The sequence below is a fragment of the Bubalus bubalis genome, chromosome 23 (assembly GCF_019923935.1).
Source record: "Bubalus bubalis isolate 160015118507 breed Murrah chromosome 23, NDDB_SH_1, whole genome shotgun sequence".
NCBI classification, from domain to species: Eukaryota; Metazoa; Chordata; class Mammalia; order Artiodactyla; family Bovidae; genus Bubalus; species Bubalus bubalis.
The window spans coordinates 34,612,067-34,630,144 of NC_059179.1; the positions used below are offsets into that span (position 1 = coordinate 34,612,067).

The 18,078-nt window shown below is 39.4% G+C and overlaps 1 protein-coding gene across 2 annotated transcripts in view; it reads right to left on the reverse strand.

Annotated features, from left to right (window-relative positions):
• Positions 1–11,795, reverse strand: part of CCDC186 (coiled-coil domain containing 186) — a 46,672-nt gene extending 34,877 nt beyond the window's left edge. Inside the window, exons 1-2 of one of the 2 annotated variants that reach the window (XM_006076960.4) lie at positions 11,566–11,795; positions 1,780–2,475 (exon numbers count right to left, since the gene is read on the reverse strand). In XM_006076960.4, coding sequence (XP_006077022.1) covers positions 1,780–2,414 — 635 coding nt within the window. In that variant the 5' untranslated portion in view covers positions 2,415–2,475; positions 11,566–11,795. Of the gene's footprint in view, positions 1–1,779; positions 2,476–6,015; positions 6,152–11,565 lie in introns of those variants that run through there. The other variant, XM_044935425.2, reaches the window with a different exon arrangement.
• Between the last annotated feature and the right edge of the window lie 6,283 nt (positions 11,796–18,078).

Below are 18,078 nucleotides of genomic sequence, written 5' to 3' on the forward strand. Positions count from 1 at the left end.
GGAGCCCGGTGGGCTGCCGTCTATGGGGTCGCACAGGGTCGCACATGACTGAGGCGACACAGCAGCAGCAGCAGCCAGGTGTTTCTTGACTTCCTACTTTTGCATTCCAGTCCCCTATAATGAAAAGGACATCTTTTTGGGGTTTTAGTTCTAAAAGGTCTTGTAGGTCTTCATAGAACCGTTCAACTTCAGCTTCTGGAAATAAGGATGTTACCCAGAAAAGCAAGAATGGCAGAAAAACTGATCGTTCAAGTATAAAATCATAGTTTTTTCCATAACAGCAGCATTCCAGTAAAGTTATTAGCAGCAGTAGCTGCCATTAGTTTTTAGGCAGTATTAAGAAAGTATCAAGAGATATCTGGAGTCTCAACAGATATCTGTACACTCATGTTCACAGCAGCATTATTCAAGACAGTCAAAAGGTAGAAGCAACCCAAATGTCCACTGACGGATGGACAGATAAACAATATACAATATACATACAGTGGACTATTATTCAACCCTAAAAAGGAAAGAAACTCTAACACATACTACAGTTGGGATGAACCTTGAGGACATTCGCTAAGTGAAACAAGCCAGTCACAAAAAGGCAAATACTGTACAATTTCATTTACATGAAGTATCGAGAGCAGTCAAACTCTTAGAAAGCACGACAGAATGGTGGTTACCAGCAACTAGGGTGGGGGAACAGGGAGTTGTTTGATGGATATAGAGCTTCAAATCCATGAAAAGCTATGGTGCTGGTTGCACACTCTGTGAATATACTTAATACTACCAAACTGCACATTTAAAAATGGTTAAGGTGGCAAATTTTATGCTATGTGTATTTTATCACAATGTAAAAATAAAAAATAAGAAAAAAAGGCTTTGGATACTGGGATTAAAATTCATTGGATAAACCAATTTCCTCCTCCCCTTTCTCTACACATGCCCCTCCCATTCCAAAAAACTTTTTTAAAGTATCACTTTTTAAAAAAGGAATCAGTCTATATTAATGAAGGCTAGCAAGTTTTATTTTCCTTTATAAGGGTTATAAGAGTATATAAATATATGCATCACTGACACATATAAATATAAAATAAAAACACAGGGTGATATAATACTAAGAAAAGATAAAATGAAATTTAAACTGTTGTTAAAATAGAAATTAACTCCACAAATTGAAGAGAAGGCAAAAATTAACTACGTTATTATTTACTGAATGATAATATACCAATTCTTCTGTTCTCTAAATTTTAATTTTTTTAACCAATAAATTTAGTGGGGATTTTAAGAAAAAATTTTTAATTTCACGACTTCTCATTCCTTTTGAATTTATCTTAGTTCTGACAATGTAATGCTTTACATTCTTTTAAAACTGAAAAAATTGAGCTGTCTTTACAAACATTTCTAGATCTTTAATGAACTTACACTTTAATACAACATTTATTCTTTTAAACTTAACATATTAAGACTTCTATGTAAAACAAATTTTGAATCATATTCAAAACAGTGGCTTTATAGATATAAACATTTCTATATATGCTAACATATTTAACATAGGTATATTATATATAACACTCTTAAAAACACTATTTACCTACTATTTCTAAAATAATGAAAATATCACATCCTAAAAAGAAGTTATGTATTAACTAGGCAAACTTGACATTTGCTCAATAACTTAACTACTTATGTGCATGGCTCTACTGCGGAAATACAAGTAAATAAAATGATACTTTAAAGAATTTAATCTTTAATCCCCATGTAAAAAATGACTTGAAAGAATAAAAAACTTACTTTTTTATGGTGTGTTCCTGCTGCAAATACTTATCTTGCACACACTTTTCAAACATAATTAATGCATTTTCTCCCTTATTCATTCCATTTGGTACTCGGTGTTCTTTTGCAAACTCAGTAGATAAGAGTTCAGATTCTATTTCTTCCAACAAATCCTCTGATGTTGAAACATTCTTTATTTTTGAAATAAGTTTCTTGGTGCAGTCTGTATCATAAAGACTTTCTGAGTAAGTCTTTTGATTACCTGCTTCTGTAAATGTAGATGACCTTAATTCCGCCAATATTTGTGTGACTGTTTGTTCTGCTTCACTTGTTTTCAAAACTTGCTTTGTAAAATCTCCACCAGGAAAACTAGCTATTTGTTCAGAATTTTCTGGGCCTGTGTCTGTTTTAGCACAGGAATCCTTACCCCCACCATGATCTGGAATATAGTTTTCCTGTGTTTCAGTTTGATTATTGTGTTCATTAGGCTGACATAAAGTTTGATCAAAGTTTAATGACAACAGTTTGGACTCATTTTCTAAGCTGCTGCTTTCATCACCAGAAGAAGAGTTGCATGAGCCTTCCTTTGTTTCCGGCGTTTTCTCAATATTTTGATCAGAGGAAATGGAGGCTATGTGCTCTGTCTCCGACATGCTGACTGGCACCGATTCACTGTGTAAGTCTTCAAATCTGCTTCTGATCTTCGTCTTACATCTAAGAAAGTCAAAACACACATTTTTAAAAAGTTTTTTTTAAACCAAGACCCCATATATAGTTGCATGCATTTTATGATGTGGAAAAACTAAGGCTACACATTTTACCAGTAATAGTTCTTTAAAATTTCTTTCCTTGGAGGGGAAAAAAAAAAAAAGAATAAAACAGCTGATCCAAATGAGTCACCACAGGTCAGATACCACACAGGTTCACTCTGTTCTCCTTCTATCCAGTCCTACCACTTCACTTCAGCGGCAGTTTGGTCCCATGATGCTGGGTACACAATGATACTAATAATGAGATTAGTGCCCAAGAATTGTTTATTAATAGAATTCCTTCAGCTCCACAAGGGAAAAAAAGACTATGTAAAGAACTTACAACAAACTATTGCTGAAATCAGATAGCAATGAAAACAACAGGCAAGAAATTACAAATCAAGGTAATAAAACAATGTACATTAACTGCCAAAGGAAAACTAGACAATAAAACACAGCTGCCTACAGCCCAGACACCTATAGCTGAGCTGAAAGAAGTCAAGGTGTAAAGGATTCCTGGCAGGAATTCATGTTTCTCCCTGGGATAAAGAAGTATCATAGTGATTTCCAAACATTCTCATCAAGAACACACAATGCTCAGCAAAACTCAGATGGACCCCATTTGCATTGCTTCACTCATAAAAGGAACATTTACAAACCTAATTCAACAATGTTAGAATGTATTTTTTTAAGCTGTTTATGAGGGTTACTTAGCTAGCTATTTTCTGAAAATTAGTCAACTTCAAAAATTATCCTGAGACAAAAAAACATAGAACATCCCAACAATCTTAATGAAGAATTCTAAGAAAGGAAAAGAAGACCAGCTTGCCTGTTAAATATCCTGGCATCAACTAATTAGACATTGGCCCTAATACTATAAATTACCTACTTGTACAACGTATTTCTAAACAAATTATCATTATTATCTTGCTGTGTGTATGTTACAACTAAGACAAAGTCCACACTGGCAATAAAAGTTTGCTTTAGGCAATAACAATAAATGCAGTAAGTTAATAAAAACCCTTATGAGTAAGGCGTATTCCAAATCAAGGACAAAGTAAAATAATTCTCAAACAGGGACCTTAGCCACTATGTGGCTTCCTCATTTGGAAGGAAGCCACTACCTTCCTCAAAATAACTAATTTTAAGATACAACTTATGAATGTGTTGCTGCTGCATTTGAAATCTTAAATTTGGAAATCAATCTAAAAAGTGCTTTCAAACATCATAACTAGTCATAACTAGTCAATGTTATGTGATAGCTACTGAAGTCGAGCTCAAAGCTGACCAAATGTAATGGACAGAAGATAAAGAATCTGTTTGAAAGAGAATGAGTCTGTGACTCTCCAGCATAGACTGACCAAGTCAGAAGAAACTTTCAAGTGATGACTCTATGGCGCTTGTCTGTGTGCCGTGCTTTGTCGACAGAAAAGCATCACACAAACAATGGTTATCTTCTTACCCAGCTTTCACGTTCCCCAGGGTTCAGTCCACAGCTTTATTTTCCCTGCTAGAATTCCTCCAGTGTGATCACTGAAGCCACAAGCTCATGGTTGATGCGCACTTGGTTTCATCCCTATGCTCCTGAGTTATAGATAACAAATTACCTCTTTGTTTTCACTCTACTTCTACATCTATAATAATCTCACACGAATAGTGGCATTTCCAGTGGCTCAATTCAAAAAATGGCTAAATCCAGAATCACAACAATAGCTTCTAAGGTTGAGAACCCCTCATCCTTTATTTCTGTCAATGCTATCGTTTTTCCTAGTCATGACTCTTTCTTTCCTTTAGCCTCATATTCTTTTACTGATTTCATGTTTCCTGCAATTACACCCTCATTTCTGCTGTCAGTGTCCCCTTCCTGCAACTCAACCCAGGCCTGATAACTTCCTATTTGAACACTTGAACTGTTGGTTTCTCAATCTCACTCCATCCTTGCTCCAGCTCTCCTTCCTGAAACTCCAAGTCAAGGAGCAAGGAGGCTAATATAAGGGCAGATGACCTGAGACGGCACCAGGTAAGTGTTATCCAATCCAGAGAAGGCGCTAAGTGTACACTACATTGGCTCCGCCACAGAGGCACAGGAGCTGCCCTGCAAAGTGAATCCTCGGTGGCACAAGGGTCAAGGGAGTTACAGAACTGCCCCTTCTCCCCAAAACACCACGCACACCACCTCCAGGGAGATCACATCAAATACAACCAGATGAGTCAGAGTAAAGGCAGAGCTACTGCTTCCCTCTTTCAAGTTTCAGATAGTGAGAACTCTGCCTCCACTGGCTGGTATTCCCCCAACTCTGAAAGGGCCAGTTAAGAGGAAGGAGAGGGGACAAATTTTAGAGCCAAATTACATCTCTTCTTTAATCTGAGCAGCTGGGAACTAACAGTTTCAACATTTCTTTATAGAGAAGAAAGAGTTTATGATTAACATGTTTTTGTTGTCTGCTTTTGTAAGCAAGTGAAACCAGTCGTAATTCCTGGAATAAGTTTTTTCTAGTAATCAAAAGTGGCAGAAGAGTTTTGACACCAAACCAAGACATTATTAAAGGACTGTACCTCAGAGGCAAGTGGAGGGGATGTGAACATTTCATGTTTATACTTCAGAGTTGCGACTGTACTATTTTTTCAATCTTATCTCTCAACACAATCTTAAAATCCTAGTATTTCACTATTGTACCTTACCAGCCCTTGACCAGACGACTCTAGATTCCTCCAAACAATGTGCACATTAACATTTCCATGGCTTTGCTCTCATCTAGACCAGTCTGCCCTTCAGTCTAGTGGCAGTAGTTTAGCCCCTAACTTGTGTCCAATTCTTGTGACCCCATGGACTGTAGCCCACCAAGCTCCTTTGTCCATGGGATTCTCCAGGCAAGAATTCTAGAGCCGGTTGCTACTTCCTTCTCCAGGGGATCTTTCCCACCCAGGGACTGAACCACTTCTGCTGCATTGCAGGAGGATTTTTTACTGCTGAGCTACCAAGGAAGACCCTCCCTTCAGTCTATCCAGAGCCTAATTATACTTAAAGGACAGACTCTAAGGTCATGTCGCCTCCAAATTTTCCCTAATGGCATGCACAAAAAAACCCCTCTCATGTAAATGAAAACATACTGTACTTACACTCATCAGGTACACAATCATAGCCTTCCTTGTGGCATTTCTCAACAGCCTTTTAAAAGATCTCCATACTCGCAAGGAAGAGGAACCTCACTCTGAACTGAATCAAACTTCTTAAATCCCAAGCAATATAACAGTAATAGTAAAAAGATAAACAAATCCAACAAATATATTCTCTACTACACTTACAGTCATTCTTGCAAATGCTGTTCAATGGTTCTCAGTGAGGGTGGGGCTGAGTTTACACAATGAGCTGGGGGTGCTGAAGGCATTTAGAGGGTGGAAACCTGGCTGTAAGAAGACTTGCTATGTGCAAGATAGCACAGAACAACAAAAATGTCTCATTCTGCTGGCTCTTCATCTAGGTAATAAAGGAACAAACACATACCTGTTGCTATAAATACCTCAGCTTAGATTCTGTTTTACATATCAAACTTCTGCAAATTAAAGAAGGCTGTAGCTCAGACGATAAAGAATCTGCCTCTGATGCAGGAGACCTGGGTTCAATCCCTGGGTCAGGAAGATCCCCTGGAGAAGGAAATAGCAACCCATTCCAATATTCTTGCCTGGAGAATTCCATGGACAGAGGAGCCTGGCAGGCTACAATACCTGGGGTCACAAAGAGTCAGACACGACTAAGCGACTATCACAAACACAGTTCAACATCAAAAGGCAAGTACTTTCTATATTGTTTCTCAGTAATATGTCCATGATCTTTGGAAAAAGTATCCATATAAACTGGCATCTGATAACCACTTAGTCTGCAAACTCAGTTTTCAGATGTTCAAATGAATACTGATCGGGGCAAAAGGAAAGGCGTTAAAGAAGATTTGTGTGTCTATATGTAAAAAGCCATCACCAAGAGTAAGTAAGTACACAAGAACGCTGCAGGGAGGGGCCGCCATCATGTGCTTGACTGTCCGCAGCTAAGCAGGGGAAACACGGTCAGCTGAGTCCTCCTGTGGGCCTCCAGCTGGCAATGCTGATGCAGGCCCATTTGGCTGCTGTACAAATTTTTTCTTAGGGGTGGGGGTAAAGGAGTATATGTCATTAAAGCTACCAGTGATGGAATAGCCTAGGCGTATATTAAAGGGGTAGGATGCAAAACTATACATTTGTATATAAGATTGCTTTAGTTAAGAAGTGCTTGTATAAATCAAATTCACACTCATATACAGACAGAGTGACTATAATTACAATCTCTTTTGCTGAGGTAAGAAAAAACACAGGTTACTTGACTTTTTAGCAATTCTTACTCATTAGGGGAAGACACTATATTTAAATTTAGCCAAGTCACAAAATTCCTCTTAATTCAAGGACTTTTTTTCCCACCAGGGTTGTTTCTGTTTCTGACACAGTACTACAGGACCAATTCGCACTTCAAAACTGTTTCAGCAGAGTGAGAAGTGGTTTCGCTCTTACTGGAGCTCATCAGCTGTAGGCAACTGGTCAAGAAACACTCTTCACTTGCCTTAAAGCCAACCATTATTCACCATAGATTTTATTCTTAACCAGCAACTGTACAAAATTATTCCTATATAAGAACCTTATAAACAAAAACTCTGTTTTTAACAACTTTTAATACTATTTCTTGTTTGCCAGTAATTAGCAGTATAAACAAACAACAAAAGAAAAAAGCTTACTCAATAAATGCAAATACAAACTAATCCAAATCCACAGACATTTGGTACTAGATTATCAAACATACAAACCTCATACAAAACTGCCAAACCAGAAATACATTTCTCAACTAGATATTAATTCATTTATTCACCACATATGTATTGAATATGTATTATGTTCAGCACTGTCTTACGTGCTGAGAACAAAGCAGTGAATAAAACAGGTATCTTTCTGGAGTTTACTTTCTGGTGTAATGAACCAACACACAAAATCTGTGTTAAATATTTTACTCTTTGTTTACAGTATTGTAACTGGAAGGTCAGCATTCCACGAGAAGCTATATAAGAAACATATGAGTGTTTAACTCCAACAGAAACATGTGACTCAGTTCGGCATAAATGTTATCTATAACAAACTACAAATTTTAAACTGACAAATTGTACCATTTGAGTCTCAAATAATGCCAGCTGTAGCTTCTCAAGTAATGTACATTAGGATAAGCAAGTCGAGCTTGTGATGGCACTCCTGTTCTTCAATATAACAGTTTACTGTCCTTTGGGAAAAAAGTAAGTACAGCCAAAGGTCTTTTACACATTCCTCAAAAACACTTTGAAAACAGAATAAACAAAATGATAACTTATCTTTCTGACCAGTTCTAATAATGTTCTAATAAAACAATTAAAATCAGAAGCAACCAAAATCATCCTCAGTCCAACATAAACTGATCACAACCCCCAAGTGTCTGATTTTTGATAGATATGAACTACAAAATATAAATACTTTCCTGGATAAAGTTTTAAAACACAGAATAATGAACAGAAAAGAACCCATACCAGAGACATAAAACTTCATTTCACGTAATGAAAATATCTGACACCAAAGTTTATACACGGCGAACCTAATTCTACTCTTAAAAGATTAAAACCTGAGCTTGTTATTTCAAAGAACTCTAGACTAGTTCTATCAAAAGGAAGATTTATTTGTAAAGTAGTCACACTGTAAATGAGCTTTTTGGTAAAATTCAACTTTAATATACTGCGTTTCCTTGTGAAACACATCACTAGCTCTTTGTCCATTAGTTTAAAAAGTGTATCATATGAGGCCAAGGTCAATTATCCCTGTAGGGCTTTGTTTAGCTTTGCACCCATGGGTCAGGGCATTCAGAATTTCACAGTATGTATACTATAACACACAGAAAAAGATGGTGAAAAGACTCAGGGCAATAGATGCAGCAGGACACTCACCCCCACAAACAGTACGAAAACCTGTGATACGATAACAAGAGAAATTACGGTCCGTCAAGACTCCAGGAAAAAGCAGCAAAGTAGCCACATCATATATCACATTACAAGTTATATGTCATATTATCAGTTTGGTATTTTAGATCCATGGAATTTTATATATCTCTTACAGTAACTTTTAAATCAGAAAAGTTATTAGCATAGAAATCTCATCTAGAAGCTCCTTGTATAGACCTCACCAAAAAAACTTAAATGACTCTACGAAAATACGAAAAGTATTTTCAGCTAATTTCCCCCCCCAAAAAACCTAAAAACTAAAAAATAAAAAACAAAAAAACAGGTGGGCAGGGTTGACAGTTTCCTTTTCAAAATGGGACTAGCTAATAACCTAAAAAAATTTTAAAAAAGGTAAGTTTTAAGTCTGCCTTATATTAAGAAGTTCTGGTTAATGTTTATATTTTGAAGCCACCTTTGGCCTGGGCTTGGTTAATTTGGTACAATGCAATTTACCAAAAAATTAAATTATTAGCTATGACACGATCATCTCTGAAGCAGGTGAATAGTTCGTGTTTCTTAACGACAGGCAACTGTACTCACAATCCAATCGACACTTTGCTGGATTTGATTTCTACTTTCTGTCTTTGCCCCTTCACACCAGTACTTCTTTTGTTTACTTCTTAGCCCAAATAGATTTTTAAAATCTCAGTAGCTGAGAAATAAAGTTGAAAGGTGGCTTCTGATATAATAAGATTACAGGGTTACTCGAAAATTTAAGTTATCTATGCTCCTATCCCAAAGGAAATCAGTCCTGAATATTCATTGGAAGGACTGATGCTGAAGCTGAAATTCCAATACTTTGGCCACCAGATGCAAAGAACTGACCCATTTGCAAAGACCCTGATACTAGGAAAGATTGAAGGTGGGAGGAGAAGGGGATGACAGAGGACAAGATGGTTGGATGGCATCACCGACTCAATGGACATGAGTCTGAGTTAGCTCGGGTAGTTAGTGACGGACAGGGAAGCCTGGAGTGCTGCAGTTCATGGGGTCGCAAGAAGTCAGACACTACTGAGCGACTGAACTGAACTGATGCTCCCAAGGTTGCCCCGAAATGACACTGAACATAATATTCCCAACACAGTAAGCCCAGTGACATGTTTATAAGAAATTCAAGAATCAGCTTTAATTATTTAAAACTAGAGATAAGAGGTAAAAAAACAAATCTAAACTTTGTGAAAGAAACATAACTTCAGGTTAAGGAGTCTTTAACTTGAAATTGTTAAGATGAATTTGAAAAACTAGTACAGATTATTAGTCATTCTTCAAAGGAAAAAATGATTTTTTCTAAATCTCTAAATAAAGGCTGCATCATTTGTAAATAGATGGTTTTAAATAGACTATACTAAGCAATCCTCATTAGCTATGCTGTCACTGAATAGCATCAAAGAACAACTCTTTAGTTTATGGTTGAAGGGACTAAAAGGTTAAAGGTCGGTTACTGTGCTCCACCACTGCTTGCTTGTTAGCAATAAACAAGACTCTGAAATACCAATGATACTGTATGGAATCTCCACTGTTTAAAGGAACCTCTGAATTTATATGCAGGTATTATGAATAAGAAAAGGTCTTAAAAAGAATAAAACCAATATAAATGTAAGCCAGGCATTTCCAGGTAGAATCTTTGGTGATTATACATGCCCGCCCATTACAATGTAACAAGGGGTTTTAATTCTTTTTTTTTTTTTTTTTTGGGTTTTAATTCTTTATACTGCAAAGTTTGTGAATCACTCAGTATCTTCCAGTGAATTTAAAATAATAGGAAAGGACCAAAAAGGAAGGAAAAAAGTGAAAAAGAAAAACAAAACCAATCTTCACTGTTTTCTATTTTTGTACAATGATGGATAAGGAATTTGAAAGTAGCTGAATAGAGAAGATACACAAGCGGATGGTCGGTTTTACTATTAACATCTCTCACACCTTAATCTCTCCCACACTCTGCAAATATGAAGGTGTAGTTAGCAGTCCGGAAGGCTACACCCACAAGCATACCTAAACACTTACAATTTTTGTTGTGTTTTTTTGTTTGTTTTTGAGCGACTGCCAGCATACCTCTTGAAACACTTTCACTGATTTGCCACATATTGTCCTCAGAAAAACTCCCAACCTATCCTTTTAGAAGAAATTAAAAAAGGTAGGCACGAAAGGTAGATTACACAGGTAGACACAGAGAAAACTGCCAAACGCCTGGGGCTGCCCGGCATTACTATACTACGTAACTCTCGGAGGTAACAAGATCATCAAGTCGAAGATAACCCAGATGTTTCAAATCCAGGCCTCTTTCCTCTAAGCAAAATCAAGATGTAAAAATTAGCTAAAGTTCTTCCATTGTTAACAGGCGATCAATAATTATACCTGCACTGTTCCCCAAGATTGCTACAAGGGGACATGTAGAAGGGGGTTTACCATTTTACAGGTTTGACAGACACATAAATTTGAAATCTGATCCTTAGCAACCAAGATTTATCAAAAGCCTTGATGTCCTTGGCGGGGGCGGGGGGGGAGGCAATATAAATACCAAGAACGATTTCGCTCATAACCACGATCCCAAAGAATCGTCTCTAAAATTGCTTAAAATCACAGCAATGGAAGTGTTTGGAAAAGGGTTTAAAGTCACTACAGTAAACACGAAACACGAACACAGACAACTTGGAGAGGAAAGGAGAAACAGACTCTGAGTCCATGAGGGGTGCCGTGCAGGTGGGGCTTAGCTGTTGTACACACGGGGAGACCCGGCCAGCGGCCTAAGTTCTGCCGCTCTCTACGGACCTCTCAGGAGGCGCGGGCCCCACGGGCCCCTGCGACCCCTCCGCCGCCTCCGGCCCCAGCGGCCCGGGACTGACGGCCGGGAGGCAGAGAGAGGAGGGAACTCCTTCCCCAGCGCTCACCTAACTCCCTCGAGAAGCCAGGCCAGGGAGCCGCCCCGGAACGTGCAGGATGGCGCAGGAGGTGGGAAGCCCGCCGCGCCGCCACCGCGACTCCCGGGTCCTCCCCGGGCGCCCCTCTAGGGTACTTACCCCACTGATCCGAGCCTCAGGCCACACCCCTAAAGAAGCTGCTGGAACTACCGCTCAGGAATCAACTTCTCCATAGAGGGGCCCCGCAGACCTGGAAGTGCGGGGGCGGTGGGGACAGCGGTGGAAACAGAGCCAAAAGCACGCTCCCTCCGCCGCGGCTGCTCCAAGCTCCCGCGGAGCTGACACATCAACAAAGATGGCGGCGACGCCGAAGCCGGCCCGGCTACAGCTGAGGGGGCGGGGCTCCTCGGAGGAGCCAATCAACGAGGCGAAGGCGTCGTGACGCAACGCACCTTGGGCCTGGGGAACCTGTCTGCAGTGGGCGGGGCCGACGCTCCTCTGTCTCCAGCTCGGCGAGCGTCCTTCCAGGGCACTTCGTCTTCGGAACTCGCCACCCCTTGGCCATCCTGGCGAGCCAGCTGTCCTGCCTAGCTAGTCCGGCCCTACCTCTCACGCCCCTCCCCGATCCAAGTAGGTTATTGCTTCCTGTAGGACGCGCTCCTTGGAGCTGATCCCTCTTCACCCTTTGGCCCCTACTCATCTTACTCAGGGACATAAAGAGAATTTGAAATTGTGACCTCCCAGCTCTGATGCGTTAGTCTTGCACCTGACGTGGGCGGAGTCAGCAGGAGCTGCCTACCTGCCCCTCAGACAGTTCATCTCTGGGAGAGGCCCTGGGGGTTTCCATAACACCGCATTCATGCCTACCGCTTGGCACCTACTGCCATTGTTTAATAATAAACTGTTGGTGCGTTCCTCTCTAGTACCCGACTGTGAGCCTTGAGCACGGGAAGTGTCATCACCCTAGCACGCAAAGTGGGGTTTGGCACGCCAGTGCTGCTCAATAATTAGCTATATATATGTCTATATATATATATAGTGTACTGGGCGGGGGAAACGTATACTGAATACAGTTGCATAATCACGTCCGGAGAAGGTGAGCAGTTTCAGTCTGGAGGTTTTGCAAACCTACTCTGCCCAGTTTAGTGCTGCTCTTTGACTTAAGGCTTCTTACTGCACAACTCATGACTGAAAGAACAAAACCCCCAAAACAAAAAGTCTCACTTGAAAAACATTCAACACTGTGTAACTCTATTCCTCTTTCCAACAGGAAATGGCACCTCCCTCTTTAAATGAAGATATTAGTTAAAACACATTATGCAGTTAAAGTGTGACAGTAAATAAATGACTTTTAAGCAATAAATTTACCAAACATTCCTGTTGTTTAGTCACTCAGTTGCGTCAGACTCTGAGATCCCATGGACTGCAGCCCAAGCCCAGCAGGCTTCTCTGTCCATGGGATTTCCCAGCAAGAATACTGGAGTGTTTCACCAAGCATTCCTTTTGAGATGTTATTCCAAGGGGAAAAATATAAAAGAAACATTAAGCTTTTTCAGTATGCTTATTGGCAGTAATATTGACACTGTTATTTCTGAACTATAGTAGTATAAAGCATGTATGTAATCCTTGGAATCAAGATTTTCAATATTGGAGAAAGGAAATACAAATATAAAAATCAAAGAAGTTAAGTGTAAAAAAACACTGCAATTCTAAATTTGAATTTAGAAACATCAGTATGAATTAGTAAATTTGAAATTAGAAATATCGGCATGAACTCATGGTACATTTCATTTCCATTAAAAAGAAAAAAAAAGGCTGTCTACTGAAAAGGTCTAGAATAATGATCAACCCAATGGACACCCCAATTGTCCAATCATCTCTAAATGTAATTTCCCACTAAAAGTAACCTAGGCTCCTCTAGGAACCCAAGGGCTAAATCTACAAAGCAAGAAATGTACAAGAAAATTTAGGATATTTTGGTTATACCAGAAAGTAAAGATCAAAGGAGTTGTGTCAAAAAGATTTGAGCCAATTTAAAGGTGTTCCCCATAGAAGACAATTTTAGCGTTTAAAAGTAACAGCAAATGAGACAAATCTACCTGTTTAAAAATTAATGAGTGTGTTGATTTTTTTTAAATGGTATTGGTCACCTTTGGAGGATGCCAATAAATCATCACATTTTGAAAACTAATAAAAAAATCGAACATCCTGCCTTTTCTGTTACAAACTGAATCTCAAATAGTTGACATGAGAAAGTTCTTCTTTATGGACTTTCAGGTAACACATGCAGAGAAAAAGACTATAATTATTTTGGAAACACTTCTCTGGTAACTCAGATGGTAAAGAATCTGCCTGCAATGCAGGAGACCTGGGTTCAATCCCTGGATCAGGAAGATCCTTTGGATATGCGAATGGCAACCCATTCCAGTGTTCTTGTGGAAAATTGCATGGGCAGATGAGCCCCGGGGGCTACGGTCCATGGGGTCACAAAGAGTGGGACACCGAGTGACTAACACTTTCACTTTCAATGAAATAATGTATCTAGATAATGATCACCAGTGAATCCAGAATCCTATGGAAAGCTGGCTGGAAACTTTAGAGTGTATATCCCCCAAAGAGAAATGACTAGATATTAAGTGTCTTCTGAGTGAATCAACAGAGGAACACAATACCACCTGGGAGGTGTTCTTGCCAGAGAGAATGTAATCAACAAAATTGTGAGGAAAACTGCCATTCCTTCAATGTGTAACTTGCAAGAAGATGAAACGATTAAAAGAGAAATCTCTTTTTAAAATACATCACTGAATGCAAATATAGGATCTGATTTGACCATACCTATTAAAAGTCATTCGCGACTACCTCAGAAATTTTAAATACTAACTTTATGATATTATGAAATTATTTTTAAAGATGGGATAAATTTGGGTGATGTTTTTCAGAAGTTAAAATCTTTTAAAGATACCTACTTAAATATATATGGATGTAAAGATACAATATACCAGAAAGAAAGAACATGCTTCAAAAAATAAAAACAACCCCACATTGATGGGGGTATGTCAAAGAAGAACAAAACATAACTGAAAGAGTTGCCAATAGTCAAAGTTGGAACAATTTGAGCAAGGAAATAAAGGAGTGTTGGATTATAACCCAGAGCATAAAATGAATATCTGAGTCTCTATTGATGTATGTATGACTGAATATGATTGAAACATCTACTTCTGCTTTATTGACTGTGCCAAAACCTTTGACTATGTGGATCACAACAAACTGTGGAAAATTCTGAAAGAACTGGGTATACCAGACCACCTGACCTGCTTCCTGAGAAGTTTGTATGCAGGTCAAGAAGCAACCGTTAGAACTGGACATGGAACAACAGACTGGTTCCAAATCGGGAAAGGAGTATGTCAAGGCTGTATATTGTCCCCCTGCTTATTTAATTTATATGCAGAATACATCATGAGAAATGCTGGGCTGGATGAAGCACAAGCTGGAATCAAGATTGCCAAGAGAAGTATCAATAACCTTAGATATGCAGATGACACCACCCTTATGGCACAAAGTGAAGAACTAAAGAGCCTCTTGATCAAAGTGAAAGAGCAGAGTGAAAAAGTTGGCTTAAAGCTCAACATTCAGAAAACTAAGATTATAGCATCCAGTACCATTACTTCATGGCAAATAGATGGGGAAACAGGGGAAAAGTGGAAACAGTGAGAGACTTTATTATTTGGGGCTCCCAAATCACTGCAGATGATGACTGCAGCCATGAAATTAAAAGATGCTTACTCCTGGAAGGAAAGCTATGGTCAACCTAGACAGCATATTAAAAAGCAGAGATAGTACTTTGCCAACAAAGGTCTGTCTAGTCAAAGCTATGGTTTTTGCAGTGGTCATGTATGCATGTGAGAGTTGGACTATAAAGCAAGCTGAGCGCCAAAGAATTGATGCTTTTGAACTTGGATGTTGGAGAAGACTTTTGAGAGTCCCTTGGACAGCAAGGAGACCCAACCAGTCTATCCTAAAGGAAATCAGCCCTGAATATTCATTGGAAGGACTGATGCTGAAGCCGAAACCCCAATACTTTGACCACCTGATGTGAAGAACTGACTCACTGGAAAAGACCCTGATGCTGGGAAAGATGAAGGCGGGAGGAGAAGGTGACAACAGAGGATGAGATGGTTGGATGGCATCACTGACTCGATGGATATGAGTTTGAGTAAGCTTTGGGAGTTGGTGATGGACAGGGAAGCCTGGTGTGCTGCAGTCCATGGGGTCACAAAGAGTCGGACACAACTGAGTGACTGAACTGACTGATGATTGAATATATTAGTAAATTGAAGAGGAGAGACAAATCTCCCATGCAAAAAAATTTCAAACGATTTCTGTAGGCACTCTACTTTTAAAGAAGGGGAACATAATTCCCTTTGTTTAGATGTAGACTGCACAAAATGACTGTGTGTTCACGACATAAAGGAAGGGAAAAAAGAATAACTTTATAGTAGAGAAACCTGACAAATACTAGCCAGGTGATCACAAAAAATAGCAACTGTCACGTTCAAAGAATGCTTGATGTGATGCTACAGAAATAACACTTTACCTCTGTAGTCTTTCTAATAACTACCCTGTTATTATGAGAAAACATCAGACAAATTCCATCAGTGGGACATCCTACAAAAATGTCTCACCAATACCCCTGGAGGCCATGAAGACCATCAAAACCAGGGACTGAAAAACTGCCTGAGGAGACAAGACAACTAAATGATATGTGTTATCCTGAATGGGACCCGTGCTGAGAAAAAGGACAATAGGTAAAAACTTAAACATTCTCTATAAAGCATGGACTCTAATAATGCATGAGTATTGGATCCTTGTGCTTAGTTGCCTCGGACTCTCTGCAACCCCATGGACTGTAGCTGGCCAGGCTACTCTGTCCATGGGATTCTCCAGCAGAATACTGGGATGGGTTGTCCCTTTCCTTCTCCAGCGGATCTTCCCAACCCAGGGATGGAACCTAGGTCTTCCACATTGCAGGCAGTTTCTTTACCCTCTGAGCTACCAGGGAAGTCCTAGTGGATCCTTAATTGTAACAGATGTATTCTACTAGGATGTTAATTGTAGGGGAAACAATTTAGCTTATGTGGGAATTCTCCATAGTCTTCTGAATCCACTTATTCTCCTAAAACTGTTCTAAAAATAAAGATCTTAAATTGAAGAAAGTAGGAAAAACGACTAGACCATTCAAGTATGAGCTAAATCAAATCCCTTTTGATTATACAGTGGAAGTGAGAAATAGATTTAAGGCACTAGATCTGATAGAGTGCCTGATGAACTATGGATGGAGGTTTGTGACATTGTACAGGAGATAGGGATCAAGACCATCCTCATGGAAAAGAAATGAAAAAAGCAAAATGGCTGTCTGGGAAGGCCTTACAAATAGCTGTGAAAAGAAGAGAAGCAAAAAGCAAAGGAGAAAAGGAAAAAGATATAAGCATCTGAATACAGAGTTCCAAAGAATAGCAAGGAGAGATAAGAAAGCCTTCCTCAGTGATCAATGCAAAGAAATAGAGGAAAACAACAGAATGGGAAAGACTAGAGACCTCTTCAAGAAAATTAGAGATACCAAGGGAACATTTCATGCAAAGATGGGCTCAATAAAGGACAGAAATGGTATGGACCTAACAGAAGCAGAAGATATTAAGAAGAGGTGAGAAGAATACACAGAAGAACTGTACAAAAAAGAGCTTCACGACCCGGATAATCAAGATGGTGTGATCACTCACCTAGAGCCAGACATCCTGGAATGTGAAGTCAAGTGGGCCTTAGAAAGCATCACTACAAACAAAGCTAGTGGAGGTGATGGAATTCCAGTTGAGCTGTTTCAAATCCTGAAACATGATGATGCTGTGAAAGTGCTGCACTCAATATGCCAGCAAATTTGGAAAACTCAGCAGTGGCCACAGGACTGGAAAAGGTCAGTTTTCATTCCAATCCCAAAGAAAGGCAATGCCCAAGAATGCTTAAACTACTGCACAATTGCACTCATCTCACACACTAGTAAAGTAATGCTCAAAATTCTCCAAGCCAGGCTTCAGCAATATGTGAACCGTGAACTTCCAGATGTTCAAGCTGGTTTTAGAAAAGACAGAGGAACCAGAGATCAAATTGCCAACATCTGCTGGATCATGGAAAAAGCAAAAGAGTTCCAGAAAAACATCTATTTCTGCTTTATTGACTATGCCAAAGCCTTTGACTGTGTGGAACACAATAAACTGTGGAAAATTCTGAAAGAGATGGGAATACCAGACCACCTGACCTGCCTCTTGAGAAACCTGTGTGCAGGTCAGGAAGCCACAGTTAGAACTGGACATGGAACAACAGACTGGTTCCAAATAGGAAAAGGAGGACGTCAAGGCTGAATATTGTCATCCTGCTTATTTAACTTCTATACAGAGTACATCATGAGAAATGCTGGGCTGGAAGAAGCACAAGCTGGAATCAAGATTGCCAGGAGAAATATCAATAACCTCAGATATCCAGATGATACCACCCTTATGGCAGAAAGTGGAGAGGAACTAAAAAGCCTCTTGATAAAAGTGAAAGTGGAGAGTGAAAAAGTTGGCTTAAAGCTCAACATTCAGAAAACGAAGATCATGGCATCTGGTCCCATCACTTCAT